General features: G+C 39.4%; 4 protein-coding genes across 7 annotated transcripts; 2 read left to right on the top strand and 2 right to left on the bottom strand.

Annotated features, from left to right (window-relative positions):
* The first annotated feature begins 535 nt into the window (after positions 1-535).
* On the top strand, positions 536-5,540 carry LOC116728602 (F-box only protein 39). Its single transcript, XM_032576837.1, has 6 exons — positions 536-1,549; positions 2,434-2,605; positions 2,979-3,287; positions 3,402-3,626; positions 4,570-4,746; positions 4,825-5,540. The coding sequence occupies exons 1-6, from the start codon at positions 1,125-1,127 to the stop codon at positions 4,945-4,947; spliced, it is 1,431 nt and encodes a 476-aa protein (XP_032432728.1). The 5' UTR covers positions 536-1,124; the 3' UTR covers positions 4,948-5,540.
* A 3-nt stretch (positions 5,541-5,543) lies between these two features.
* slc25a1a (solute carrier family 25 member 1a) lies at positions 5,544-12,160 on the top strand. Its single transcript, XM_032576836.1, has 9 exons — positions 5,544-6,499; positions 6,816-6,923; positions 7,003-7,102; positions 8,267-8,405; positions 8,495-8,579; positions 8,666-8,770; positions 8,860-8,975; positions 10,278-10,351; positions 10,427-12,160. Exons 1-9 carry the CDS (start codon positions 6,250-6,252, stop codon positions 10,539-10,541), a joined length of 1,092 nt encoding a protein of 363 aa, XP_032432727.1. The 5' UTR covers positions 5,544-6,249; the 3' UTR covers positions 10,542-12,160.
* Positions 12,161-12,898: 738 nt separating this feature from the next.
* On the bottom strand, positions 12,899-18,537 carry nle1 (notchless homolog 1 (Drosophila)). Its single transcript, XM_032576834.1, has 13 exons — positions 18,409-18,537; positions 17,364-17,525; positions 16,617-16,837; positions 16,417-16,496; positions 16,238-16,314; positions 16,053-16,150; positions 15,772-15,964; positions 15,555-15,690; positions 15,434-15,480; positions 15,148-15,350; positions 14,048-14,207; positions 13,895-13,965; positions 12,899-13,817 (listed from the first exon to the last, which is right to left on the bottom strand). The coding sequence occupies exons 2-13, from the start codon at positions 17,499-17,501 to the stop codon at positions 13,805-13,807; spliced, it is 1,437 nt and encodes a 478-aa protein (XP_032432725.1). The 5' UTR covers positions 17,502-17,525; positions 18,409-18,537; the 3' UTR covers positions 12,899-13,804.
* An 862-nt stretch (positions 18,538-19,399) lies between these two features.
* On the bottom strand, positions 19,400-26,729 carry LOC116727966 (inositol polyphosphate 5-phosphatase K-like). 4 transcript variants are annotated; one of them, XM_032575674.1, is made up of 14 exons: positions 26,437-26,729; positions 25,472-25,523; positions 23,655-23,759; positions 23,450-23,558; positions 22,808-22,924; positions 22,363-22,538; positions 22,177-22,288; positions 22,003-22,112; positions 21,898-21,924; positions 20,873-21,095; positions 20,659-20,796; positions 20,495-20,578; positions 20,308-20,412; positions 19,400-19,719 (listed from the first exon to the last, which is right to left on the bottom strand). In XM_032575674.1, exons 2-14 carry the CDS (start codon positions 25,513-25,515, stop codon positions 19,651-19,653), a joined length of 1,419 nt encoding a protein of 472 aa, XP_032431565.1. In that variant the 5' UTR covers positions 25,516-25,523; positions 26,437-26,729; the 3' UTR covers positions 19,400-19,650. The 4 variants fall into 4 exon arrangements, with proteins under 4 accessions (XP_032431565.1, XP_032431562.1, XP_032431564.1 ...); XM_032575671.1 differs by lacking the exons at positions 25,472-25,523; positions 26,437-26,729 and adding an exon at positions 23,994-25,347; XM_032575673.1 differs by lacking the exons at positions 25,472-25,523; positions 26,437-26,729 and adding an exon at positions 24,023-24,171.
* Between the last annotated feature and the right edge of the window lie 369 nt (positions 26,730-27,098).

Genomic DNA, 27,098 nt, shown 5'->3' with positions numbered 1-27,098 from the left:
CTTTCAAAAAAAGTCAACTTTTTTTTTTTGCTTTTGGCTTTATCTTACATAAGGAAGTGAGAGATGCATTTAAACAAATAAAAATGATTAACTGTCGAACTGAGTCAGGCTCTCTGGTCCATCATTGGTTCAAATCTTACTAAAAGAAAGTAGATATCGTCTTATTGGAATGGACAGAAGTCACATGAGAGGTTAAGTGGAACATTGATTGACATATTTAATGTACAGTATATTAAATTGATCATTTTGATGATGGCATTTGAGAAAATGTAATGTTTATTGCTTGTTTCAAAATTGGTATTATGTTTTTATAGCATTAAGCACTTTGAACTGCCTTGTTGCTGAAATGTGCTACACAAATAAACTTGACTTTAAATTAACAAGCTTCAAATCGTTTTATCTGTGAAGCCTAAACAAGAACAAACATATCGAATTAAGAGTTTTACACAACCTTCAAAAATAATAAGAATATTAAAGCTATCCTATTCCTGAATAACTGTATTCTATTAAAAGTGTGAATCTATAATCTATTTTTGAAAGACATTGTTGAAAATGTCTGACATTTTCAACAATGTCAGGTAACATAGATTAAAAGGAAAAATATGAAATATTCTCACATTGCAATGTCCACACAGATTTTTTTTAGTTAAGCTCTAAATAACTTTGAGAAACTAATATACTCTGTGATTAAATGTGGTCAGGTTTGAGACTGAAAATTCAAATTTATTGGGGAGATTTGAGACTTCCTATTATATCGAACTTCAATGGTTAGACCAATGTCGTAGCTGTTTAAGTGAAACAAAGTAACCAATTGAACCTTGTATAAAGCATGTTTTAGAATACAGTTGCGTTAATTCAACTGTTTGAATTAATACAATTGAATGTGGAACTGATATTAGAACTGGGTCCTTGTGATGTAACGGAACCAGAGGGTTCTACAGACAGTACTTCACTAAGTTGCATGTTCTGTCAGTTGGGGCTCATTCAGGCTTTATCTCACAGTTTCTGAGTGTCAGGATTTCTCTTTAATGTTTACCGTCAGCTGGATTAGCACATGAACCCTTATCTACTAGCTGCTACTGTGACACAACAGGCTGTTTTAAATCTTCAAATCCAGATAAACCATGGAGGAGTGCGAAGACAGACTATGGGAGGACGATTGTACTTCCTCTGACGACTGGGGGGAAGAGACCATGCATTTAGACAACCGTGACACTGAGGAGATAGGTGAGTGGGAGATGCTTCCTGATGTCTGCTTGCTACACATCTTCAAATATCTCTCTGATGGTGATCGCAGCAGGGCATCTCTGGTTTGTCATCACTGGCACAAAATCATGCGTCTGCCCTGTCTCTGGCGCTGGCGCTCCTTTCACCTCAGTGGCCGTCTCTCTAAATACAAGCAGTCCGAACACTTATCGGCAGTGGGCTATGCTGACAATCTGGGAGTCTTCTTGGAAAGCTTGGAGGTGACCGTGTGTCCTCCAAGATCTGTTGTGTTGGCCCAGCGTCTGCATAACACCATCTGTGGGCTGTTGAATACACTGGTCAGGTAAAAACAATTTGCATCTTAAGGCTGCAGTATGTAATGTTTACAAAAATATGCTTTTTTACATATTTACTAAAAGTGTTGCCATGTTGTGACAGTGTAACATGAGACAATCTGTGAAAAGATTGGTTTCCTCCACCTCCTCCTTGAGTTGCTATTGCTGTCTGAAGAAATGCGCCGCTCTCAACCAAAAACAACCAGTCAGAGCCAGAGGGAGTGTCTTAGCATTGTCAATCAACCTCGTGTATGTGCTGCTCAATGTCCTAATGGCGGAGAATCTTTCCAGTTACTAGTTTTTTCAGGAAAATACCAGGAAAACTGTTAAATTCCAGTTTTCCTGTTAAATTCCAGTTTTTATCCACCATCATCCACCAATGATGGTGGATGAACAGTTTTCCTGGAACCCATTCCAGGAAAAATTCCAGGAAAACTGTTCATCCACCATCATTGGTGGCCATGCTAACTAGCTTTAGCATTCATGACAAGCTCCACTGCTATGCTTCTAGCTGTAGCATAGCAGAGAGCAAGGGGGAAGGTGTGAGCAGTGCGTACATAAGTGTGATTACAAGCACAAAGACCCTCCTCCTCTCTCTAATTGGTTGTTTCTGAAGGAGGAGAGTATCTGTTCAGATGACAGCAGGATCATAGGCAGGAACCAGATGAACTCAATTTTTTCTCATGTCTCATACTATGCTGTCATGCTATAGTGATAATAAAACACACACATATTAAGAAATATGTAGAATACATGTGTATATATACATATATATACACATATATATATATATATTTAGAAAAGTTACATAGTTCAATTTTAAGTGTCTATCTGAAATCAGACTCCAAATACATTTTTATTCATAAAATTGAACATCATTTTGTCTTCACAGAGTTCAAGCCCCATTAAAGACCCTCTCCATCATACGGCTGGAGCTGGACCGTTCCTCCTGGGGTCAGGGCCTCAGAAATACTGTAGTCAACAAACTCATTTATTTCCTCTTAGAAGGTCCCTCAAGACTTAAAAACATTTGCCTGATCAGGATACGGACAGAGACCCAGCAGGTAATGTCAAAAGATACCGAATAATACTTGACAAGAAACATTTAGCAAAAAAACAAAAAGTGAATTGGAACAATCATTTGTAATGTAAAGCTACCAATGTTTTTGTAGGAGATGGAAAAAAGAATTGTTATTTTGACTTTTTCAACAAAATACTGACATATTAACTTCTAGAGAAGTTACTAGTCTACATACACATCGGGTTTACTGAAGTGACTCACTCGAGCAAATAATAGAGCAATACATTAGGAACCTTAATTCACAGGTGAAATTTAATGACAATCAAATACCACTAAATTTGTGTGCAGCCATAACAACAACTGCTATAATAGTTTCACCTGAATCTGGTTTATTTCCCAATTCTTTTGACCCACAGGGTCTGGAGCTGCTTTCTGCAATAGTACAAAATCAAAGAAGCCTCTCTCCCCTCTGTGGCCTTTCTTCTTTGGATCTAAGAGGTTTCTTTTCTGTCACTGTGCCCAATCACCTTAATCGCAATATACCTCAAATGCTGCAAAAGTTGCAAGGCCTCACCCACTTGGCTCTTAGCTACTCCTGGTTGTCAGATGAACTGCTGCTGGCTCTCAGTGAAAGTATCAGAGCGAGAAGGGTAAACTATGGCAGAGATGGTAACTTCCTGGAAAACCTTTCACTGTACTGCACTCAGAATGAGCCACATCAACAGGTAAGCAGGGAAAAAAAGAACATTAAGTCAGTCCAAAGACACTGCCCTATCCATGTTTTACCGAGAAACTACAAAAGATGATTAAACTACAAGTGCTAAATAATCTCTTTCAAGGTGGTGTATGGTTACTCATGGGCCACTTTGGTGTCCAGCTGCCCAGATCTAAAAGTCAGACTCACAGTCGAACAAGTCGTTGACACACAGCAGCTGGCGAGGATCCTGCTGCCTGAGATTCCACTCGTGGAGTACAACATGACTGCATTTTATTCAACAGACGAGATCTGCAGCGCCAAGCCTCTGCTCCAAACCATGCTGCCCTGGTACAGACACAGCCTGCAGGTCAGAGTCCTGAGAAAGATGCATCACATGAAACAAAAATGTTCTTTTTTTTCCAACAAAATTTTCACCTGGAATCTGCAGAGGGCACAGGCTTGCTGTTAAATGCGTAAATTTGTATAATGAAGTTACTGTTTGGCTAAGTGGTTCCCAAGCACTGCAGTTTCTGATAATCAAAATGACAGTGGTAGAAATGTTGCCATCCAGACAATTACTGACAAACTTTGGCTTATATTGGCTTATAAGCAGTATAAGAATATTGTTTGGCTCAAGTAAAAGCTTATAAAATATTCAAATATTGCTTATAACATGAGTTTCAACAAACATAAGAACTTTGTTTTTACTTAAGCCACTTTTCATATATATATATATATATATATATATATATATATATATATATATATATATATATATATATATATATATGTTTACTTTTCAACCATTCAACTTTAAGAATCTTCAGTACGATAAGTGAAATGTGTTCTGCTATAATTGTTATACTTTTTAAAACAATGCCTCATTAAAATTAATTTATAACATTTTAAAATTCTACTTCCATGTACTTTCACCTAGAGAGCTGTTCAAACTTTAACATTTGTTGCTTTTTGAGTTGTGTCAGCCTACTTCAAGTTCTATTGTGTCTCTACTTGATTCTGTCTGACAGTAAGTAGCCCTGGGGGTTATGGCCAGAATTAAGCTTAAGCATGTGAGAATTAAAATTACTGGATAGCTCTATTTCCTCATAAAATCATTGCTTTAAGACAGCTGCTTATATTGTTGTCAGATATTAAAAGTTGGTACATGACCTAAAACATTTGGGTGTAACAAAAAAAGCAAAAACAGACAAGAGGACAAATTCAAATACATTGGAAGAACGATAGCGGCATAAAAACCATTTGAAAGTGTTCAGTCACAACAATGCAAAGAGAAATGTTCTTGTCTGTAGAATCTAACACTGGACCTGAGCAACTGCAGCGAGTCACTCGATGATGAGCTGCTGGAGTTGGTCAATGTGTGTGAGAGCCTCGTAGATTTGAGAGTCTGGGCTTTCTTGGAGATCTCCACTGTGGGTCGGCTGCTGCACATCCGGATGACTAAAAGGATGTCACTCAACAAGATCAAAGTAAGAAAACAGGGAGAAATTCCCCTTGAAGCTACGGAAATTCAGTGAAGAGAAAGATAATAGTACATTTGATTGCAGGTGCGAATCTACACAACGGTAGAGAACATAGAGGAGCAGGAAGATCAGCTAATGGAAATACTATCTCCCTTTTGTTATCCTCCTGAGCTACAGTTCCTGGCAGTCATTTGCCCCTATATATGACACCTTCAAGTGTGCCTTAACACCAAACGAGCACAACCAAAATAAAGTGAATGAAGCATAAAAGGCATCTATTTCTTCATTTAACCACCCAAATGATAAACATCTTGTCAGGGTGATGTGGGTGTGTTTATGTTTTTCTCCAGGAGACTGGGTGAGCTGGGGTTGTGTATAGAAACTCTGACCTACTTTCACTGTAAAGGGGGAGCAAGCAATGTTGTGCCTGTGTTTGCATGGGGAGAGCACTATTTAAAGTAACAGAGGTTAAGGGCCAATAGAAATAAACTCTTGTTCGGAGGATTCACGCGAGACTAGAAAGAGCGTGAGCCTTCTTTGTGTCTTTAATCCTCTTCATTTGATTTTGGTCTATTATGAATAGAGTCTTTAAAGGCTGTATTAGATTTAAGCTCTTAAGTACGACACCTTATAATCCTTACACACTCTCCACTGATTGCTTTGCTAATTCCTTCATGACTGAATACCTTTTTGGTCTTCTGTTTTGAATAATTACCCACCATTTTAAATGATAATGACATGTTTCAACAAAAAAACATGTCAATGCGTCCTCATTTGCTGAGTATAAGGTCACACACACACACACGCTAACTTCTTGACACTTTACCAAGTTGAGCAACTTAACCATGATCACACCAGACCACTGAAAAATCAGGTTCTGCTGCAAAGACTCCTGCCAGGGAAGGGAGGTGGAAACAGCACAAAATTACTTTAAGTCCTGGCTACTAGTGTAAATGTCGTAACCCGCTGCCAAAATGTATTTATTCTGTCAATTATGTCTTGGAAAAGTATTGCAAAAGTATCCATAACCCTCCTTCTTTTTCACAGCTTATCATGTATTATAACCACAAATAATATTTTAAGGAATTTTATGAAACCGATGAGCGTGCCTGTGAAGTGCGAGGAAGCTGTTAGTGTTGTGGATTTGTATTTAAATTAAAAACAAAGCCTCTGTTGTCAACATGTCAGTTTGTACTCTTTCACTAATTCAAAAATAATGTCAATATTTCCATGTCGAACAAGCCTGGCATAAGTAAAACATTAGTATTGCACAGCGCGTGACTGTAACGGAGCAGCATCCTTCACGCCATTGGCTGTTAAAGTCCTCACAAAGTCACGTGACTGTAGCTATAGCAGGTCGCCGCCCGTCGCCATCACCTGACCGCCGTCGCCACGCCGGTGCCCCGCCTTCCCGTGTTGTTGTTATATCCTCCACATTGTCTCCTCCACTCCGCCGGACTATCGCCCCCCAGTACCGACGTTTTGCGGAGTCATTCCCCGACCGTCGAAATGTCCTCGCTGCCGAAGCCCTTCTCTGTCTGCGAGGGGCCCTGCGAGAGCTGCGCTGCCCGAAGACGAGGCCTGAGTTCGGCTCTCCATCAGCGGCTCCCATCCCCGCTGCTGGCCGCCTCCGCCGCCTCCGCCACCGGGTTGGTGTCGCTGAAAGAGCACCGGAGGTTGTGCGAGGGCAGGCGGAACCTGGCGGCGGCTGCGATCGGAGGGAGGAAAATCACTCATCCCGGAAAAGCTATACTTGCAGGTGGATTTTCTGGCTCTTTTAATTCAGACTGGAGATTTCAAAGCAGTAGTTGCTCTTTGTGTGTTGCAGAGAGAACAGTATAATCCCAGTCTGTCGCCCTTAAAGCTATCCACGCAGAACTGGGTCAAAAAGCCCCATGCCAAGCAGGATGCTACAGCAGTTGCATCATGTAGCCTCATCCCTGTTTTCATTGCATTTGCCCCTCATACAAATGTAAACAATAAATGTTTACATTACAAATCCACCACTTCTTCTATATCCACAAGTTACTTTAGGCAACAGAACATTCAGGAGCAGTTCTGCATCTCTCTCTCAGGTGGCATAGCAGGAGCAATAGAGATCTGCATCACCTTCCCCACAGAGTATGTGAAGACCCAGCTGCAGCTGGATGAGCGAGCCAACCCTCCAAGATACAGAGGGATCGGTAGGTCACCGGGCTGGGATGAGTTTCTGTGGTGGCCTTGTGATGCTCTCTCACTCTGTCCTGCTCTGGGTTTGGACAGGTGACTGTGTGAGGCTGACTGTGCAGGATCACGGGCTAAGAGGGCTGTACCGAGGTCTCAGCTCCCTGCTTTATGGGTCAATACCCAAATCAGCAGTCAGGTGAAGACAAGCACACTGTACATGGCAACTTTTACATCATACAGCCTTTTTTTTTAAAAAAAAAAAGCAAAAGAAGCTACTAAAATAATTCAGATTTTTGTTTTTTCACACGTCAGAGGTTAGCAGGGTGGAAAATGTTAAACGAGGAGGAACAGATCCAGTGACATAGAAACCAGACCGGGTTTCTTTACTGGATGTGTACCACACATACAAGCGTTCTTTTTTTTGTTTTGTTCTTTTATTTTTCATTTAACAACTACATGTAACAGCTTTTGACTATAAAAGAAAAATGTGCTGCTGGATCCTTGACAGTAGTAGTTTTATTTGTCAGAAAATTCCCACTTATGTATCTCAGCATACGTCCCTTACCTTAATAGAATACGAATGATATCAAACCAATCACATAAAAAAGTAGAGCATGACCTGCATGAACAAAACTGCCTGATTTAAATCTGACTGGATTGAACGGGTGCCATCCTCCCTGATTCATGGACAAATATCAGCTATAGTTTTTGAAATTTCCACATTAAATAATTTTTTATAAAACATGAATTGCCATCAGAAAATAAAGTCACTCTGACCAACAGCAGATATCTAAATTCTTCTCTGCATTTTTTCTAAAACTCCAGCTTGATTTAAAAAAAAAAGTTTTGTACAATCTTACATTGATTTGTTATTGAGTACAGAATTAGGTGAAAGTAACGAACCAGCAAGTATTTCTTTTATATGTTGCTTCCAAACACCTTTATCGTCTTTTGAAGTGATCTTGATTAACCATTCCTCGGGTTTTTTAATGTTTTATTTTAACTTTTGCTGCTTTTTTAAACAAATACTTTGTCAAATCCTTGTACCTGACCTAAGACTAACAGTTTCTAGTAAAAGGACTGTATCATGTCCGAAAAATACAGATTTTTTTTTTCTTTTGAAGCTAAAAGTTCCTTAAGAATCATTGTCCTCGATAAAGTACTGTTCTGCCTCTCTCAGGCTATGTGATCTTGGATATTATTGTGTAGGCTGACTTAGAAAGAAAGCGACTGAATTTGTGACAGGTGCCAAAAGTATTTTGGTTTTTGCCTTTCTAGAAAATCTGCAAAGAAGGAGCATTCCTGTACAAATTTCTTTCTGTTGCTGTTTTATAATACTGAAATGTCTCCATCCTTCCAGGTTTGGCACATTTGAAATGCTTAGTAATCCGATGCGAGACCACACGGGCCGGCTCGACAACAAACGGAGCCTCCTGTGTGGTTTGGGAGCCGGGATAGCAGAGGCTGTGCTGGTCGTCTGCCCCATGGAGACGCTGAAGGTTGGTTGAGACGTTCACTTTCTGCAGGAAGTTTTGTGATGTGTCACAGAGATGAAACATCTGGATAAAACGGTCTGTATTTGACAAAGGTGAAGCTCATTCATGACCAGTGTTCCCTCAGGCCTCGCTACAGAGGCTTCTTCCACGGAGTCAGTGAAATCATCAGGGAGCAGGGTGAGTGAGCAAAACTGGAGCAGCTGCTTATTTTGTATATTAGCAAAACTGCATCTGTAGTAGTAATGTCCATTTTTCCTGTGTAGGTTTGAGAGGAACGTATCAAGGCTTGACACCAACTGTGCTTAAACAAGGAACTAATCAGGCCATCAGATTCTATGTTATGAACGCTTTGCGGAACTGGTACAACGGTGAGATGGTTTTCCCTGAACAGATGATAGAAATTAGAGATCAATAAGTTATTGTCACTTTCGTCAGTTTTTTGGCTTTGGCCCCTAAGGTGATGAGCCTAGAAGAGAAATGCATCCAATCGTCACTGCGATGTTTGGAGCCACAGCGGGAGCAGTCAGCGTTTTTGGAAATACGCCTCTAGACGTCGTCAAGACCAGGATGCAGGTAGGAAACAAACGCAACCCTAGTTTATATATATGTATATGTATACAGTACAGACCAAAAGTTTGGACACACCTTCTAATTCAATGGGTTTTCTTTATTTTCATGACTATTTATAAGGCAAGAAATCCCACTTATTAACCTGACAGGGCACACCTATGAAGTGAAAACCATTTCAGGTGACTACCTCTTGAAGCTCATCAAGAAAATGCAGAGTGTGTGCAAAGCAGTAATCACAGCAAAAGGTTGCTACTTTGAAGAAACTAGAATATAAGGGGTATTTTCAGTTGTTTTACACTTTTTTGTTTAGTGCATATTTCCACATGTGTTGTTCATAGTTTTGATGCCTTCAGTGTGAATCTACAATGTCAATAGTCATGAAAATAAAGGAAACTCATTGAATTAAAAGGTGTGTCCAAACTTTTGGTCTGTACTGTATATTTTTAAAAAAACTATTTTAGATTTGATTGCTTACTGGCTAAGCATATGATTTAAAGAAGGAGTGTCATTTCCCATCTAGTACCCAAAACGTAGCGCCTCACAGTGGCCGGTGTCTGAATTATTCGATGTTCTTTGGTAGAAATAGCTTGTTATCCAAACACCCTAGCATGCAGAGCGTCTTCTGTTTTGTCTTTCAAGTCTTAGTTTTCTCTTGTTCATATGCTTTATATTGACTTGCCTTGGAAACAAAATTATCTTAATAGAGACTGATAAATGTGCATAAAAATCTATTTTTTTCAAAACCCAAGAACAAAAGGATTCACATTTGGATACTCTCTTTACATGCTGGTCTTCACCTTCTATATATTTAATGTTTTGTGCAAATTGTCAACCATCACACACCTTCTAGATTGATAAAAGTAACACTGTTTTCAGCACAACTTCCATTCTCCTGAGGTCCTGAGTTCAGTTCTAACTGGATTTCAGAAGCTAAAAGATTGTTGTTGTTTTTTCTACCTGACAATCATCAAGCTTAAACATGCCATGATATTTTAGTTTCTGCATTAACATAACTTTGATTCACCTGTGTCACATTTCTGCAAATTCAATGCACTAATTAAACAGAATCCTCTTGACATCTAGCATTGCTAAGCTTCTGGATTTGTATTAGCTAATAATTCTCTGGTACAGCTGACATCGACTTTTGTACGTCTTCTGAGACCTAGCTTAGAAACTAAGCATAATTCATTCTCAAATCCACACTTATCAAACCCAGAATGAGCGCAGAAAAAATGTTGTCACTGTAAGTTTGTTGCTTGTTAGAAAATCTTAACACATTTTTTTAAATATATGTATATATGTTAGGGTTTGGAGGCCTATCGCTACAAAAACACATTGGATTGTGCCTTCCAAATCTTGAAACACGAAGGACCACAGGCGTGAGTACCATGTAGCCACTACTTTAGATTTCCTTCCCCCTTTAGCAACCAATTGTAATCTCGTACGTCCTGCAGGTTCTACAAAGGCACAGTTCCCAGACTTGGCCGCGTGTGCCTTGACGTGGCCATAGTCTTTGTCATTTACGAAGAGGTGGTCAAACTACTCAACGACGTGTGGAAAACGCAGTAAACCGGCATGAATGTGAAAAGGGGTCCGGGAGGAAGCATGGACCAGTGCCTCTTGCTACGCACAACACAACACCTCTGTTCCAGTTCAGTTTAGCCGTCTGGATTCTCCTGAGCAGATGACGCTTCATTTTGACCGGTGTCCACACTGTTAAGCAACATGTTCGGTTACGTAGGCTCACTCTAAACCCAGCAATGAAGACTAGAGCGGTTTTTTTTTTTCATCAAGTGAATTAGAAGTAGGTACGGATTAAATAACAAAAGGCTGAAAATACGATAAAAGGAGTATTACGAACGACATGAAACGAACACTTTGTTCTGAAACCAAAAAAGTGTCTTGATTCACTGAGTACTTACCACATACTGTGCTGTGAATGGACTTGAGCAAGCTTCTTGAACCACTGCAACCAGTCTGTGCAGCTCTTGGCTTTGCTTGTGGTGCCGTCATGCTCGCAGTGTCCAGGTGACGGTTCATGGCGAACCTTAATGCCCAGTGCTGACCACAGTTCATCTTTGCATGAGCATTTTTAGACTCCAACAACGAGTCGCAGACCTGCTGAGGCTACACAGACAAGTTTCGAAAGGGAGTGAGTTTGTAACTGAAAATATAAGCTCATGTTGGTACATCCGTCTTGGTTCATGAACATTGTAGAACTTTCTGTTTTTGTAGTCTGTTTTTTATATCATTTTTCTTCTAATCAGATCTACCACATTAAGGTTCTTTTTATTAACCCTGGTTTGATCTGTCAGACAGACTTTTGGTATGCTAACATAATAGCTAACTCAGTGTGACTAGGATCTTGAAAAAGGAAAAGGTTTGTTGCCACCTAGTTGTTAAGACGACAATAACTAGGAACTGATCTGTTGAAAGACTTTTGACATAAGTGAAAAGTCTCAAAGCAACAGATCAATTTTTGGGTGATCTTAGTCTTGGACAAAATCCTTTCTGTCTTTTTAATCCGGTCTTCATCCTCCATCTTGTCCTTCCTCATCTGTCCTTTCCTCGCTTGTGTCCTTCCTTCACTATTTCCTTCCTACTTTCTTTCTTGTTCCCACCTTTCCACCCTAATGTCCTACTTTCTTTCTTGTACCGTCCCTCCCCTATTGTCATTTCTTTCTCCACTTTGATCCTCTTCCTTTGCTCCTTCTTTCCTGATTACATATTTAAAATCTTTCCCATGTAGGAATATTTTTAATTTATCGGGAATTTATGGTATTTCCTATTACGGTATCTGGAAATGTGGAATTTGTCCACAAGAAAAAATATTCCCCTTTTAAATATTGTATGTTCCAATAATTACCCGGGTTCACTCTTTACACAGGGATACAAAGAAGGTTGTTTTATCACTCGTCATTTGTTCTTTTTTTCAGAAGGCATTTACTGCACAGTATTGTTCATGGTTTGCTGTTTTGGTTTTTCATAAAATGGCCAATTTTAATGCGCACATTCTCTTTAATTTCTGTGTAAGCACCAACACTGCTCACTGTAGGGCAGATTTAAAGCTTTTTTTATTGTACGGGAGATACCAAAATACAACATGACGCACATGACATAAATGCTGTTGGACAATTTCAATGATTCAAGTTTGATGTTCTTGATGATAATAAACTTGTGTAGACCAAGTCTGTGTGGCTGTGATAAGACTAAACATAACGTTTCAGAAGTAGATTTTACCGAACTGAAATGATCAATATAGCAAATCAAAAATATCTAAACTTTTACTCTTGAACTTATCAACACTTAAAACATCACTGTACCTTAGTGGGACTTATGTGATAGATCAAAACAAATTGATGGTTGTGTATTTTAGATTTGCTGACCACCTGGAATACAACTAGTGATCAACAGGAGTCCTCAGTGGGAGAGAGAGCTGCTCACAGGTTGGAAAAACACTGGCTTTAAATAAACATTTGGTGATTTAAGTTGACATCTATTTAAACTTTACTAGCAAAGGAGCTAAGGGGGAAGTTTCTGCCTTGTTTATCACATTAAATTCACTCAAGTGTTTAAAACAAAACCTCAGGTGCACCATTTCTAAAATACATACAGGTATATACATATATTTTTTAAATAGTTTCTAGTTACATGTTGTGGATCAATAATTTGTAAAAGCTTTTGAGTGAAATTGGAATTCAGTATTAAAGATAAAAAAAAAAAAAAAAAGTGCCTCCAAAACAAAATGTTGCTTTGATAGATTTGAATGAAATTAAATTTTTGGATTAACAAATATGAAGATGAGAATTTTGAATTTGCACCTTCACAAAAATAACTCTTACACTCAAAATGCAGCTTAAAATTAATGTGGTAATATTTGTTATTGTAATCCTATTTGTATAGTATTAACTCAAAAAGGACAGCTATTGAAGACCACAAATCAAGTCTTTATTATCATTATAAAGCACAACATAATACAATGAGATTGAATAATACATGTGTACAAACTGGTTGTAATCAACATTTCTCAACCATTCAGAGGGAAACTTTGTTTCTTGTTCATCTACCAGCCACTTAATTTACTGTTAAGTCAACAGTATGGTGGGAGGGACCTCTAGTTAGAATGCGTCAAGAGTAAATCATCCAGCAATAAATTCATGCTATGGACAAGAAATGAGGTTTCCCAATATGGGATGAAAGAAATGTTCAGGATTTCCTGCCGCTGCAACTTAAGAGATGTTTAACGTCGCGCTGACGGCAGAAGAGATTAAAGACTGAAGGTGCAGGGCAAGCAACAGTGGACTTAACATCACAGAGGAAGGTGTTACCGCTCCCACATGCTGCCTCAACAGACCAACTGTTCCATGAAAATATCGCCAAAATATCTCAAGAACTGAGATGAAAACAGGACCTGTATAGCTTTCTGATAATTTACTAAAAAGTACAATTCTTTTATGTATCTTTACATCTATGATGATGGCTAACAAGCTTTCAGTAATCTGCAAACTGGTACCTGATTTGTACAGATGAGGGTTGTTACATTCCGTAAGGTAAACGTTTTGAAATACTTTTATATGTAGCAATGGATGTTTCACGTTTTAAATTTCCATTTGGGTGAGCTTTTGTTTGCAGTCTTGCATTGTAAATGATTAACATTTGGACTTGAAAACAAGACTCAGCATTTGTATTGTGACAGGATCCAAGTTCCTCGACACAATCGCTCCTGTGGCAGGCGCCGTAAAGATGAACAGAGGACTAGATCTGCTCTGGACACCCTTTGCTTCAGCTGTCTGAAGCTTTAAAGAAACCCATATGAGAGGAAACATAATTGGTTATCTTCTCCATCTGAAAAAAACAAGGCAAAGGTTTAGTATCTGGATATGTCCAACATTTGTGGAAACTGTACAAGTAGGGCGACTCACATTCGAAGACATTTGTCTTTCCCACCACTTGCCACTCTCTGTCCATCAGGACTCCAGTCAACAGCATAAACCTACGGACAGAAGGAAAATCATCAACTAATATCAATAAAATGCAAACATTCGTTAATAATTTGAACACATCTCTTGTCTTGCCTCATCAGCGTGTCCAGGAAGGTCCATATTAAGCTTCCCAGTCTTTATGTCCCAAACTTTCAGCGTGCTATCACTGCTGCCGCTGACCAGCAGCCGGCTGTCTGCTGACCACGCCACCTGATACACAGATCCCACATGTCCCCGCAGAGACATCAGGTATCTGAGAACCAAAAGAAGAGGACGAGACTTATTTAGCTTAACAGCACCATCTTATGGATCTATTTGGTATTGCACATACAGACACATCTAAATTACCTCAAAGTGTAATCAAAAACTGAGCCATATTCCAGCATTTTAATGGAAAATTCAGTGGAAGGAAAAAGTATTCACAAGCATTATTATTATGTTTGGCCTTAAGGTGATTGTATAGAGCTCTGTGTGTAAATCTGAGTTTCAATTTTTTAAATAAACAAGCTCTTCCATGTTATTCTGATTTATGTAGCTGCACCTGTAGATTTGCTAAAAATCTTATCAGAGATGGAGAAGAGGTGAGGCTTAGGCCACACATAGCCAGATATCTGGAAAAATGGAAAAAATGTTTATGCATTTTAGCCTTTCGTCCACACAAAAACTCTGTTTAGTATCACAAAAAACAATTTCTTATGAAAACTGACCAAAGTGGAGATTTGAGAAAATTCAGTATTTGTGTTTGAGTGAATGGAAAAACTGAGTTTTAGGGTCAAACACATTACAGCCTGCAAAAAATAATGTCAACATGGCTGCTTTGACATAATTTCCAATCGACATTGTCTTGTGCTTCATTAACTTCTAATATGCTATTTAAAAGTAGTTCAACTTGTATATCTATCTACAAAAATGAACCTTGTTTAATTCCCAACAGGAAGTTGTGGTTGTTTTCAAGCAATACGATTGGCTGACATACATTTTAGCTTTGCAGGACACTATATCTGTGGGTTTAGAAGGTGTAAAACAACCATCAGTAACATATTTATGCAAGTTAATGGAGATGAACAATTTTCTGAAACCGATCCTGTGTATAAAATCTTATTTTCTTTTTAAGTATGTGGCAGAGATATTTGTTTTTAAAAAGACTCAGCTATGTACATTCACTCAACCTCCTGAGTCAGAGGTTTTCTTACTTTCCAGTACGTCCGTCCCAGATTTTAATGGACTTATCGAATGAAGCAGAAGCAAGGAGCCTGGTGTCGGGGGAGAAGAGCACTTCGTTGACCAGAGCGCTGTGGCCGGTCATCCTGGCTAAAGGCTTTTTGTCTTCAGCAGGATTCCACAGGAATAAGGTGAAATCATCAGAGCCAGACACCAACCGCTCCGGAGCGGAGCCCTGCAACGGAAGAAGACAATAAATTGAGAGAATCAACGAGGCGTTAGAGAAACTTTCCTCTCACGTAAATAAAAGGTACTCACCCTAACTTTATTGTATCTCTGCAAGGCTGTCTCCTTTATCTCATCCACTAGAGGGAAATGATGCCAATTAGGCAGGAACAAAACTCAAAATCCAGCATTACAAAGGAACAGAAGGCCTTACAAGATCCAGTGAGATCCTGGGGGTTGATGGTGGCGGTAGCAGGTTCAAAAGCTCCAGTGCGTAATACGTAATCTGTGCTGAGAGCCAGAGTGTTCACCCAGTGGGCGTGACCCTGCAGCGTCCTGCACAGCACGCCCTGAAATCAGCAAACAAACGTGAACACGTCTGGAATCTCAGAGCTACTTCAGTTAAAGATTAAACAGACACTCTGCCTTACATCTTTGGGCCTCCACACTTTGACTGTGCGGTCCTGGGAGGAGGTGTAGAGCAGTCCGTCTCCGCCCCATTTCACACAGGTGACTGACTGAGTGTGTCCGGTCAAGATCTTCTCATAGCGTCCCAGAACAGTGTCCCAGATCCGAACAGAGCCGTCCTTAGAGCTGCTGGCTAAGTATCGGCACTCTGGGTTACTGAAACATAGTTGCAAAATGTTTAGGTTTCTACAAACAGCTAAAAATACCCAAAAGATCACCAATAAAAGAGGAACTGAAGGCTTACAGATGAAGAGGTTCCCAGCAGAGCCAAGTGATCCACTTGGTGTGTCCCGTCAAAGTCTTCCCTATCTGTGTTCCTGTCACCGGATCCCAAAGACAGATCTAAAGACGCAGCATTGCGAAAATAATTTTAAAAAATTTGTGGAATTCATGTTTAGAAAATAAAAAAAAAAGAAGTTTGGAACAAACCTGACTGTTCTTACACCCTGAAGCTAACTTCTTCCCATCAGGTGACCATGCGATGCTCAGGACCCAGTGGTTGTGTCCTTCAATAAAGCACAGTGGAGCTCAGAGGTGTCCAGATGTCAATATGTAATTTGTATTTTTTGAGAGAGAAATGATGCCTCTTTATAGAAGTGACTTCATACCTCTGGCAGTGTGATGGGGGGTCTCAGTCGTCAGATCCCAAAAGCGCACCGTGGTGTCTCCTGATCCACTGGCCAAATATCTCAAACAAACAACAACATAACTTATAAATCAGCCTCTTGTGGGTTTTTATATTATATACATTTTGGACAAATACTATGAAAAAGCATGCAGCTGGTTATCATGTCTGAGAGTAACTCACTTGCCAGTAGGGCTGAAGGCAGTGGAGATGACTGCCTCTGTGTGTCCCTGCAGCGTGCTGGTGCAGCGGGTCACGGCCCGGACCCTGAACACAGCCTGAGGTTGGTACACCACCGGCAGAACCTGCTCCGTCTCCACCCCGAGAGTCTGGATGCAGGAACCCAGGCTGGACACCACCTCTGCCTCGCCGCGCACGAAGAATGCCAGAGGAACGGGCTCCTCCTGCAGCAGGTACAGAGTCACAATATGTAGATTAATACATTTTAATATTCAGCTTTAAACACAGTGCCTTGCAGAACTGAAAAAATGCTTAGTTTTCTGTTTTTTAAAATAACATACTTATGTGGCATTACTTTATTCAGCTAAATACGACACAATACTGGAGGATAAACAGCTAGAGGTAGCAAAAAACTTTAAACGGAGGCAGAGATGTTTGCTGATCACTTATCACCCCAATAAAATGCACTGGAATTACAGACAAACATGACAAAATGGAGCAGAATGATTACACATTACAATGGGACTGCGACTTAAAAAAAAAAAATCATTCTACAAGTCTACGTGATCTCATGAACATTCAATCTATATAATACAATGCTAGAAGATTTTGCTCTAACATACGACCTATAAAATACGCATTTAAATCAGATTAAACAGAAGACCTACATTTTACAAATGTTACCTTGTATGCATTTTATTATTTCCTAGATATTAAAATGCATGTTTACGCCAAGTTAGTCAGTGCTACCTTTTGCAGCAATGCATTGCAGACGAGCTGCAGTTTGTCTGGGGTGATGTCGAGAGGCACATCGAAAGGTGAGCCCAGAACTTCCCCATTCTCGTCCTGGAACTGGATCAGCAGCCGTTCCACATCCTCACTTGTCATCTCGAGTCTGGTTCGGTTAGAGCTCTGACAAGATGAAATTTGTTAGACCTGGTTTTGCTGTACGTTTGTGTGATCTCTGAATGTTACAATCTCCAAAGCATCTCAATTTATATTGTGACAGTGAATGTTTCAAGCAGCTAATTAACGTTTAAAATAAGGAACTTCTAGTTACATTAAATAAAGCCAAAATATCAAAACTCATTTGTATTTTTAAACCTGGAAAAGTTTGAAAGTTGTTATTGCCAAGAGTACAGCTTCAAACAAGTTAAGCTGAATACAAATGCATTAAGATCATGTCATGTGGTTGTGAAAAAGAAATGTTTCAGAATAATTCAATGACTTGATTTGTCAGCATCAACTCAACTGGGAATCAGAGTTGTTCTGAATGCGACACGACAGTCTATTTTTTCCTATCATGAAAGTAAATACCCGTTTTGGACACTCATGTTTATTGATAATAACTGTGACATGATATACGCGTATTCATACAGCCAACACATTATAATGAAAATCAACCAAATGATAATTAAACTTTCCTCCAGGTACTATAATGTTTGGCAAAATTCTCTCTTGCAACCGAGCGCAGGTCACCAGTAGCACAAAACCTTTACTTTAATTTACATATTTTTATTTAGAAAATATAGCTAGAATTAGACGACACTTCAAATTGGGGGTAAATGTAACAAATAAACAAAGACAATCTGTCAGTTTTATTCTTAGCTAACTGGCGGTGTCCATACTCTCCGTTGAAGCTAACTCAGCTAGCACATTCATTAGCCGAACCTTTTAGCATCTTGAAGCCTTTTTTGCACGAGTCACTTAACAGGAGTAAATCTAAAGTTAATTCATAAACGTCCATTGGTTTTATATAAACACCGAATGCGTTATATATGAACTAAACGTTTACCTTTAGCTTAGCGGGTTGATGTGCGGTCTCCACGTGTTTACAGCCAGAGAGCCTACCGCTGAAAAGATACGCTGCTAGGAAACGGAACGTCAAGTGAAGTTACACTTGCATCCATTGCATAATCCCGCAATGGATTATGGGAAGGTTACCAAGTCGGTAGGTGCTGCTCACACGCACCCATCAGTTATCTTTATGTTATTTCTACGCAGGGGCGCAACTACATACTTTCTGAGGTGTATGCGAACATGTCATCCCCCACCCCGACATAAACTTGTACAACTAATTTTTTTAATTAAAGTATCAATAATAATAAATGTACATACAGTACAGACCAAAAGTTTGGACACACCTTTCTAATTCAATGGGTTTTCTTTATTTTCATGACTATTTATAAGGCAAGAAATCCCACTTATTAACCTGACAGGGCACACCTATGAAGTGAAAACCATTTCAGGTGACTACCTCTTGAAGCTCATCAAGAAAATGCAGAGTGTGTGCAAAGCAGTAATCACAGCAAAAGGTTGCTACTTTGAAGAAACTAGAATATAAGGGGCATTTTCAGTTGTTTTACACTTTTTTGTTTAGTGCATATTTCCACATGTGTTATTCATAGTTTTGATGCCTTCAGTGTGAATCTACAATGTCAATAGTCATGAAAATAAAGGAAACTCATTGAATTAAAAGGTGTGTCCAAACTTTTGGTCTGTACTGTATATTTGAGCCAAAGAGCCACTTCTGTTAGAGCCAACTGTGGGCTGCAGGTCTGAGGCTTTTTGTTAGCATGTTTTCTATCATTCTTATAGCTTGAGGAAGCCTTATTCAAACTGACAACCCACATTAATAAAATGGTGAAATAATATTGACCACAAAACATAAATAAACCGAATCTCTCAAGCAGCTCTTGGGATCTTACCATTGTGTCCACTCTCCCTCCAACAGTCTGGAGTACAGCAAAATGAATGTCTGAACAGGGCAAATTTCCTTCAAAATCTCGAGTAATGATGTTTTAATCAGAATGTATATGCAATCATATCATTAGACCAGTCAATCATTAAAGTGATTTAATTTTATTAGTAATTTATTCTCAACCAAAGGTCCAATTTTAGAAGAATGAATCTTAAGGAAAACAGCAAATACAAGATTGATGTTCCCAACCATCTCATCATGTAGCTGGGCAATTTAAAGTCTGAATCACAATCATGGTGCAGAAGTTTACATCAGGGCACTGCAGCAATGTTTCTTTCATTTGTCGATCCCGTTGATGTCTTTAGATACAAGACCTTCCATGGCAGCTCGCTTGGATTCCAGGATCTACAAATTCATACAAACATTTAGCATAAAAAGGGAAGCTAATCCACTGCTATAAGATGATCATATTTAGTTAAGAAATGCTTAAGTACAGATTGTAAAAAGTTAAAAAATGTAAAAGCTGTCTAACACAGACAATGTCAATGTGCATGAGACTCTAGAGGACCACAGAAATAGCTGTGGCGGCCTGGATTTGGCCCACATGCCTCAAGTTTGACACATGTGGTTTATATTGACACAGACAATGTGTGGTCTGTTAACATTCTCTGTTACAACACAAAAAAACTACAATCTGTCCAGCTACCAGGTTCTCTGATTGTCTGAAAGGCTTGATAAACCTTTTATATGAATGCAGCAACAACTGAGCCTATGTGGCATATGTCAAAGCATCCAGTATACCAGTAAAATAATAGATAATTACCTCACTAGTAATGTATTTAACATAGTAAATATCTATATGCTAGAAACCCGATTTTTCTCGGAATAATTAGAGTTTATTTAATAACGTTTGCATTGAAAATCGTATGATGAAAAAGGGAAAATAAAATAATTGGGTATGCCATCCATGAGTGGCATAGTGTGGTACCTCACCTGGAAGTTATCACTAAGGCCAACGATGCTGTTCAGGTTTGTACTGTAGTAACCCAGAACATATTCTCCGCTTAGCAGAGGGAGGTCATCTTTAACCACAGATTTCTGCAGCCAAAACAGGAGTGCATGCTTATGAAGAAGGTATTTATATAGGGGCTTGACAAAACATTCTTCAATTCCACTTTACCTCAATGACCTCATTAACTTCTGGCAGCTCGTTCTCTCTGACCCATACAAAGGTTTCATAGTCAGACGCACTCTTGAATCCGACCTGCAGGTCAACAAGACAGTCAGTTCAAATCTGTATGGTTTGTATTATTGTAGTGATGGACTTTTTCCTGCTTTGCAAACCTTGTAGAGGCCAATCCAGTCCCACGTGGAAGACATGAAGTCCTCTAGGATGGTATAAGTCAGAAGTGCATTTTGGTCTGCGCTCCACTCGCCTACAGGTGCCAAGTCTACCAGTTGTGTGTCGAAGTATTTTCTCAGCTGGAGGGATTACAAAAGGAAAGATGTGGTGTAATAAAATACAACCCCTGGGGTCATGTGACACTTTTGTACTTGCCTCCAGAGTAAAATTTCCAATGACTGGCTTGTGGTCACTGATTCCGTAGCTCATGACACTGGTGTATGTGTTCTGGGTGACCATGATTGGATACTCCTCCTGCCTATCATCAGGAGAAGTTGATGCCTTCTCATCATCATCGTCATCCTCTTCTGATGGGAGGCTTTTAGGTTTGATCCGCCAGAGGATCCGATCCGTCCAGGCTGGCTTTCTCTTCTTGCCGCTAGACAAAATCAAAACAAGAGTAAATGATAACGCGTGAACTCGTATTTTAGTTAAAATCTTATCTGTTGCTTATCTGAGGACACATTTTTATTTACACTAATTCATGTGAACATTTATAAAAACGCTGGAAACAAGAGCCGCTAAAACACACAAACATGCAGTGCAAAGGTAACTATATTCTAGTGTGTGGCTGACAATACCGTCTAAAGTAGAATTGGAGTTAATTAAATGTCTTCTAGAAAGCAAAACACGTATTATTCAGGTACAAACAGCGGGGAGCAGGCAGGAGCTCAGCTCGAATGAAAACATAGACCACATCTGAAATTCATCCACAGTATTCAGTTGGCTAAACCCATCTGAATTTTGTCCGTTAAACTTGTGTCTCCATATGTTTTGCGGTTGTAAGTTATGCCCCCCCTTTGTATTGTAAGGACAATTATTTATTTTCAAATAGGACTGTATGTAACTTTTAAACATTTTATTTATTAATAGCCTAATTGTTTCTCTATACCAAGCCCCCAACCAGAAACAGACCATTCCCCAGAAGAGGGAGGTGAGGAGGAAGAGGAGGGTGGTACTGCAGCGCTGCAGAGGCCTTGGTCTGTACATGGTTACGGGCAGTGCCACAGTTCTCGTTCTAAGGCAGACACATTATGGTGGGGTCAGAGGAAAACAAAGCTGCCTTTGATGTGATACATGCTGTGCACACTTGAAGCTGATTTCTGCATTAACTAAAGGTGGAGTGGCCGACAATAAAGGGGAATGTGGAGCATGTGACACAGAAATGAAGAGTTTCTTACTTAAAACCCAACCATGTCTTTGCAGAGCTGCAGAAATTTAAGTTCAATCAGAATGCTGTTAAAGGTGTTAATCTGTGTTATATATGAGCGTCAGACACATGGTACCTGGAGTCATAGGAGTCAGCTTTACGGTCAAACTTGTAGGTGGGTTTAAAATTCAGTGGCCCTTCGTCAAACTCCTGCAGAAAGGGTTCCTTTTTCTTCATCATGATGAGCTGCAACAACAAAATGTCAATCAGAATATCTTAATCCACAAATAGCAAATTCTTAATCCCATACCTGGTCCTTGCTCCACAGCAAATTGAGGCGTCCTCCATTGATGGATGAGCGGACAAAATGCAAGCCATGGTCCTCGATACGGAAGTTCAGATCACCAAACCAGAACACCACCCTGGTAAGAACCACAGACACCTCTATTTCAGCACTGGGTTGGACGGTAGCTTAATTATGTGCGGGCACACTGACTTGTGGTCCAGGACATGAGGAGTGTCAAAGATGTCAAAGTCTTGTGTTTCCAGAATGTACTCAAACTCATCAACGCGTTGCAGGGCATTGTGCATGTGAGCTGCAAGGTGGCAGTTGAGGAAGCACATCATATGGCCGTAGAAGGAAAAGCGTACAGAGACGGCACCTTTATTTCCCTGAGAGAAAAAAAGAGGAAAAAAAGAAACTATTTTCATGATAGCACATAGCATGATTTTTTTTTTTTCCCTGAACTTTAATTATTTGTTGGAACACATCCTAGTGTTTACTAAATGTCAGTGTTCTCTCATGTTCCCCACTTTCCACCTCACAAACACAAAAGGCCTTTTATTTAAAACCTTTGATGACACTGGAATACCAACGCCTATTAGAGTTGATCTCTCTACAAAGTTTAGGGTTAAGCCAAGGCCGCTAAGAAATTTCCTACCCAGTAGCCAAAGATGCCAGTGCGAGTGTAGGTGGTCTGGATGTTTCTGATGAAGGGGAGATGCATCATTTTGGCAAAAACCAGCAGCAGCAAACCCTGCATCCTCACCGATGTGACCTGAGCACAGATAGAAAAACAAGGATTTGTCATTTAGTGTTTGGTGTATTCCTGTGACTATATATTTGATTGTTGTTTGCAGCTTCTATGGGTTACAGTGTATATTATCTTGGAAAAATTTACATTTTACTTTATTTGTTAGGAGTTTAATTTGGCTCCAGCCGCAAATTTCAACATATCCTTAAGGGACTTTATGTGATGGAAACAACAGAGGACTCTTTTTAGGGAAAGGAAAATGATCTATGGTCTTTAAAATTCACCCACAATTTGCCTCAAACTCAATTCTTTAGCTGGTCTGTTTTTAGCTTTACTTTGTCTTTTTCACCTCTTTCAACTTTCTTTGAGCTGCAAATTTTTTTTTTTTTGCCATTTTCCAATGAAGGCTTAAAAAGTTGCCATATTTTTCCACTTGAGGTGTCAAACTCTCATACATAAATGGATGAAGCACACAAAGACAATATAAACCTCTACTGAATATTTATTTACATGCATCTATTGCTACACTACTATTTCCTCTTTTCTCACCTTTACAAAGCCTTTGGGTCCCAGTGTGTCCATGAAACGATGGCTCCAGGAATCTTCTGCCATCAAGTCTGAGATAAATCTCACAGGTGTGGCATTTACTTCCTGCAAGCTAAGTAACACCAGTAAAAATGGAAAGCAAACAAAATGACTCAATCATTGATCCCGCTGCTAATCATAAATATCTGTCTGCTACGGTTTTCCATACCCAATCACATAAAGGTCTATGGAGGGTTGATCATTTAGTTGTAGCAATGAGGCGACGTCCTCAAGAGGTTCTGCTGTTGCCACGTTCCAGGTGACCATGTGCAGCCTATAACAATTATTAATTATTTATTTTCTATTAAAATTTCACCACCTCTTTATATTTATATAGAATTAAATAACACCGTAAAGCAGGAATTACCCAAGGCTATAACATTTGCAGCCGATCAAACTATTTCCTACTGTCAGCAAAAACAATCACCTCTATGAAGCCCAACATTTCATAAAAAAACGTTTTCTTTCTGATGCCTGCATAAACATGTGAACATATGCATTGGTCAACCTGAATGCATCTGTGGGGAGTAATCGTACACAAAGCTGAAAGGCTTCGTCCAGCGTGCGGGACACTTCCTCGCCGGCTTCGTCATCAGAACTCATGTCCTCTATGCAGGTCATCAGCTCGGACAGGCGCTGGCGGAGGATCGTCTTCGACCTGGAGCCCTGAGACTCAGAGCTGCTCGTGCTGTCAGAGCGCAACCGTGAACCATCCGGCAAAAGGTCCATCTTTTAAGCATAAAAAAGGAGCTTCCCTAGTGCCTCAGAGAATCCTTCTGTATCAGGAAACACGCAAGTGAAAGATAAAAAATTTAGTCCTCCACGCAGGAAAAATCCAGTACAAGAAAGTTATTTGGCTCTGTTATTCCTGATTCTTTTAGCTGACCTGGTTGCGACCATTTGATTTGAGATACTTCCTCTCTGCTCAAGCAGGTGGAAGTAATCCAAATTATTTGTTGTTAATCAAATCTCTTTTGCGCTGTAGTAAATTTTTGCTAAAAATCCTAAAAGAGGATGAGAATGAGAAGAGTCTGTGTGGGTGATGTGTCTCCTCCGGTTCTGTGCAGTCATGCAAGAGCGCCGCTCAGTTTGACGGAGCAGTGGGGTCGACTGAGGAATGTTGGCAACCCAGATTTGGTGCCTAATCACAGGCAGGAGACAGCCATGTGAATGTGCAAAGGTTTGTTCCTGTGAGTGTATGCAGACTCAGAGGCTGGAGGAGGGGGACCACCGGCTGATCCTCCATAACGGAGAGTATTGTTGCAGGACTTAGGTAAGTCTTCAGATCCCTAAGAGGTTTACTATCAGCACTCTCTCCATCAGCTGAACACACAGAACAATGCCTGAAACCCCACAATTACACCCGTGCATTAGTCACCAGGGCAACGGCGAATCGGCCTTGTTTTGTCTCAATCCAGATTCTTTTCATGTGGGGGAAAGGTTATCTCTGTAAACCCAGAGACATGCAGGTCACGTTCCGTTTTAAACCTAAGGTCTTTCACACGTTTATCCAGGCATCAGTTTTAAGAATAAAACCTCAAATTCTTTAATGTAGTAATGTTGTAGCACAATTAACAGTAAATCAATTACATAACAGTTTTGGAGCCACGCAACAAAATCTTAAATAAGGATGGGGAAACGGAAGATTAACTGATTTAAAAATTGCAAAGGGTGAGATAACATTTCCCAGTTTACAAAACAAAATCAGATTTAAAAAGCCATAAATCTAAAGTCTAGCTCAGTAATTGAGTAACAGTCTAAGAGTGGTAATTACCTACATAAAGGCTGATATATTCACAGTTTTGTTTAAATCGGTCAAATTTCATTTGTTAAAGCACCTTTTTTTTTTACAGCATTATTAAAAACAATCCCAAAACAGATGCAACCTCATGAAACAGGGTCACTTTAAGAAACTCATGACAATGAGAAGAGTTAAGAGGATAACAAAGCAGCTCGTTATATTCAATTATACAGTGCCTTGCTCACCTGTGCTTGTCTGTCCAACCACTTGTAAATCTCTCAGTGCTCATCTTCTATTCTGCAGATGCAAACTGACACAGTTAAAAAACCAGGAAATAAAGAGGTTTTATGCACAACACAGAAGCTCACTCTTTTTCACAACCAGTTTACACTAAGCACAGTCAGGTCAAAATGCATAGGAAACAAACAAAGCCAGCTGAGATGGAGATGCCTGATAGTCATTTCTGAAATGGCTTTGTAATCATGTTTGATCATGGCGAGCTTTGCTCACATTGAAATGACTGTGTATCAAGGATTGCATAATCTGAGAGAGCTGATGGACATTTTAGTGATTGCATTTTCCACTGTGCGATGTGTAGGAGGCTGTCATAGAGGAAAGAGAATCCTCAGAAAATATCAGTGGTGAAGGGTTTTCTAAACGTATTTGAAATCTAAGAGAGTAAAAAACAGTTTTATTATTATTATTATTTTTAATCGTCCAAGAATCGTACAATAAATGTTTGGAACAAATATTGGAGCTAATTTAGTGGATACTAAAGCAGAGCATTTTGCCAAATTGTTTATATTTTATTTATACTTCTAGTTTCTCCATTTTATCCTGTAAATGCTCACATTTTAGTAATTTCTTTTGGCTGTAATGAATTCCAAGGTTTTGAGATTTTAGACTTTTGTTTCCTTAAGAAATGCAGAATCATTGAAACAGCTCTAAAATGTGGTGTTCTGGTGTTTGTTAGCCTGAACACCTAAGATATGTCATTTATTTAGACCAGCAAAGATTTACAGTGATTGCCTGGCATGTTTCAACACATTTTCTTTAAAAATAGTTAGTCTAATAAAGTTACCAAAGGGTTTTAAATATTCATACTGATGTAATTGGGGCCTGCCACAGCAATGCATACGCATGGAAGGCACCTATTACTTTACACCTCAAAATAACTGTAGCTTCCTGTCACCGTTAATGCGGTTCGTACCTCTGCGTGAACCCCCACAAAATATATCAAAACATGCGGCTGGATACTCTGTTGCCATGTCGAGTAACCATGGCGGTGTAATTAGCGAAAGACGAGCCAAATTCAAATCAAAACAACTTCTGAAACTGTTTTCTGTCGGTACAGACAGAACACTGAGCAGGGCAGAGATGTAGAGAACTACAAAGATGGCGGAACACTCAGTTCCTACAAAGGAGGGCAGAGCTTCCAGTTAGAACTGACAAAAAAAAAACATTTACATTTTTTTTTTCCCCCAAATTAACCAACTGCACAATTCTTGTTAAGTAGTAAGAAGTGTGAGATAAGTCGTATTTTAAAAGAGCAGAAGAAATCTTATGTTTTTGAACAATAATCAAATTGGTGTTAAGAGATGAGCTGTTTTTTTTTTTCTTGTAGCGAACTGCCACGAAGTATAGATCAAATTTTTACTTTTTACTTTTGTGTTTAGTGTCTGTCTTATAATATTTTCACTACCAATGACAAAAAAACAAAACAAAAAACATTTTAATTTTTTTGAAAAATTCACTAACTTATTAACAAATCTGATGCTAAGAAATAGCCTATGCGTTTTCTGGTAACCAAGTGCCACGAAGTAAACATCTGATTTTTATTTTTGCAAAAGTAAAAATCAGAAGGCAGTGCAT

This window comes from Xiphophorus hellerii, chromosome 11, assembly GCF_003331165.1.
Source record: "Xiphophorus hellerii strain 12219 chromosome 11, Xiphophorus_hellerii-4.1, whole genome shotgun sequence".
NCBI lineage: Eukaryota > Metazoa > Chordata > Actinopteri > Cyprinodontiformes > Poeciliidae > Xiphophorus > Xiphophorus hellerii.
Note: the sequence above shows the minus strand (reverse complement) of the source record. Positions and strands in the feature narration are given on the sequence as shown.

Coding starts and splice junctions, on each gene's coding strand:
- LOC116728602 (XM_032576837.1), top strand. CDS start 1,125: ATGGAGGAGTGCGAAGACAGACTATGGGAGGACGATTGTACTTCCTCT. Junction 3,288..3,401: donor AGAATGAGCCACATCAACAG/GTAAGCAGGGAA, acceptor ATCTCTTTCAAG/GTGGTGTATGGTTACTCATG. Junction 4,747..4,824: donor TGTCACTCAACAAGATCAAA/GTAAGAAAACAG, acceptor ATTTGATTGCAG/GTGCGAATCTACACAACGGT.
- slc25a1a (XM_032576836.1), top strand. CDS start 6,250: ATGTCCTCGCTGCCGAAGCCCTTCTCTGTCTGCGAGGGGCCCTGCGAG. Junction 7,103..8,266: donor ATACCCAAATCAGCAGTCAG/GTGAAGACAAGC, acceptor CCATCCTTCCAG/GTTTGGCACATTTGAAATGC. Junction 8,406..8,494: donor GCCCCATGGAGACGCTGAAG/GTTGGTTGAGAC, acceptor TATTTGACAAAG/GTGAAGCTCATTCATGACCA.
- nle1 (XM_032576834.1), bottom strand. CDS start 17,501: ATGACAAGTGAGGATGTGGAACGGCTGCTGATCCAGTTCCAGGACGAG. Junction 16,151..16,237: donor CAGGGTGTAAGAACAGTCAG/GTTTGTTCCAAA, acceptor CTGCGTCTTTAG/ATCTGTCTTTGGGATCCGGT. Junction 14,208..15,147: donor TGGGACGGACGTACTGGAAA/GTAAGAAAACCT, acceptor TTTGGTTCTCAG/ATACCTGATGTCTCTGCGGG.
- LOC116727966 (XM_032575671.1), bottom strand. CDS start 24,214: ATGGACCTTTTGCCGGATGGTTCACGGTTGCGCTCTGACAGCACGAGC. Junction 22,113..22,176: donor TGCTGTGGAGCAAGGACCAG/GTATGGGATTAA, acceptor TTGTTGTTGCAG/CTCATCATGATGAAGAAAAA. Junction 21,925..22,002: donor GCTGACTCCTATGACTCCAG/GTACCATGTGTC, acceptor AAATTTCTGCAG/CTCTGCAAAGACATGGTTGG.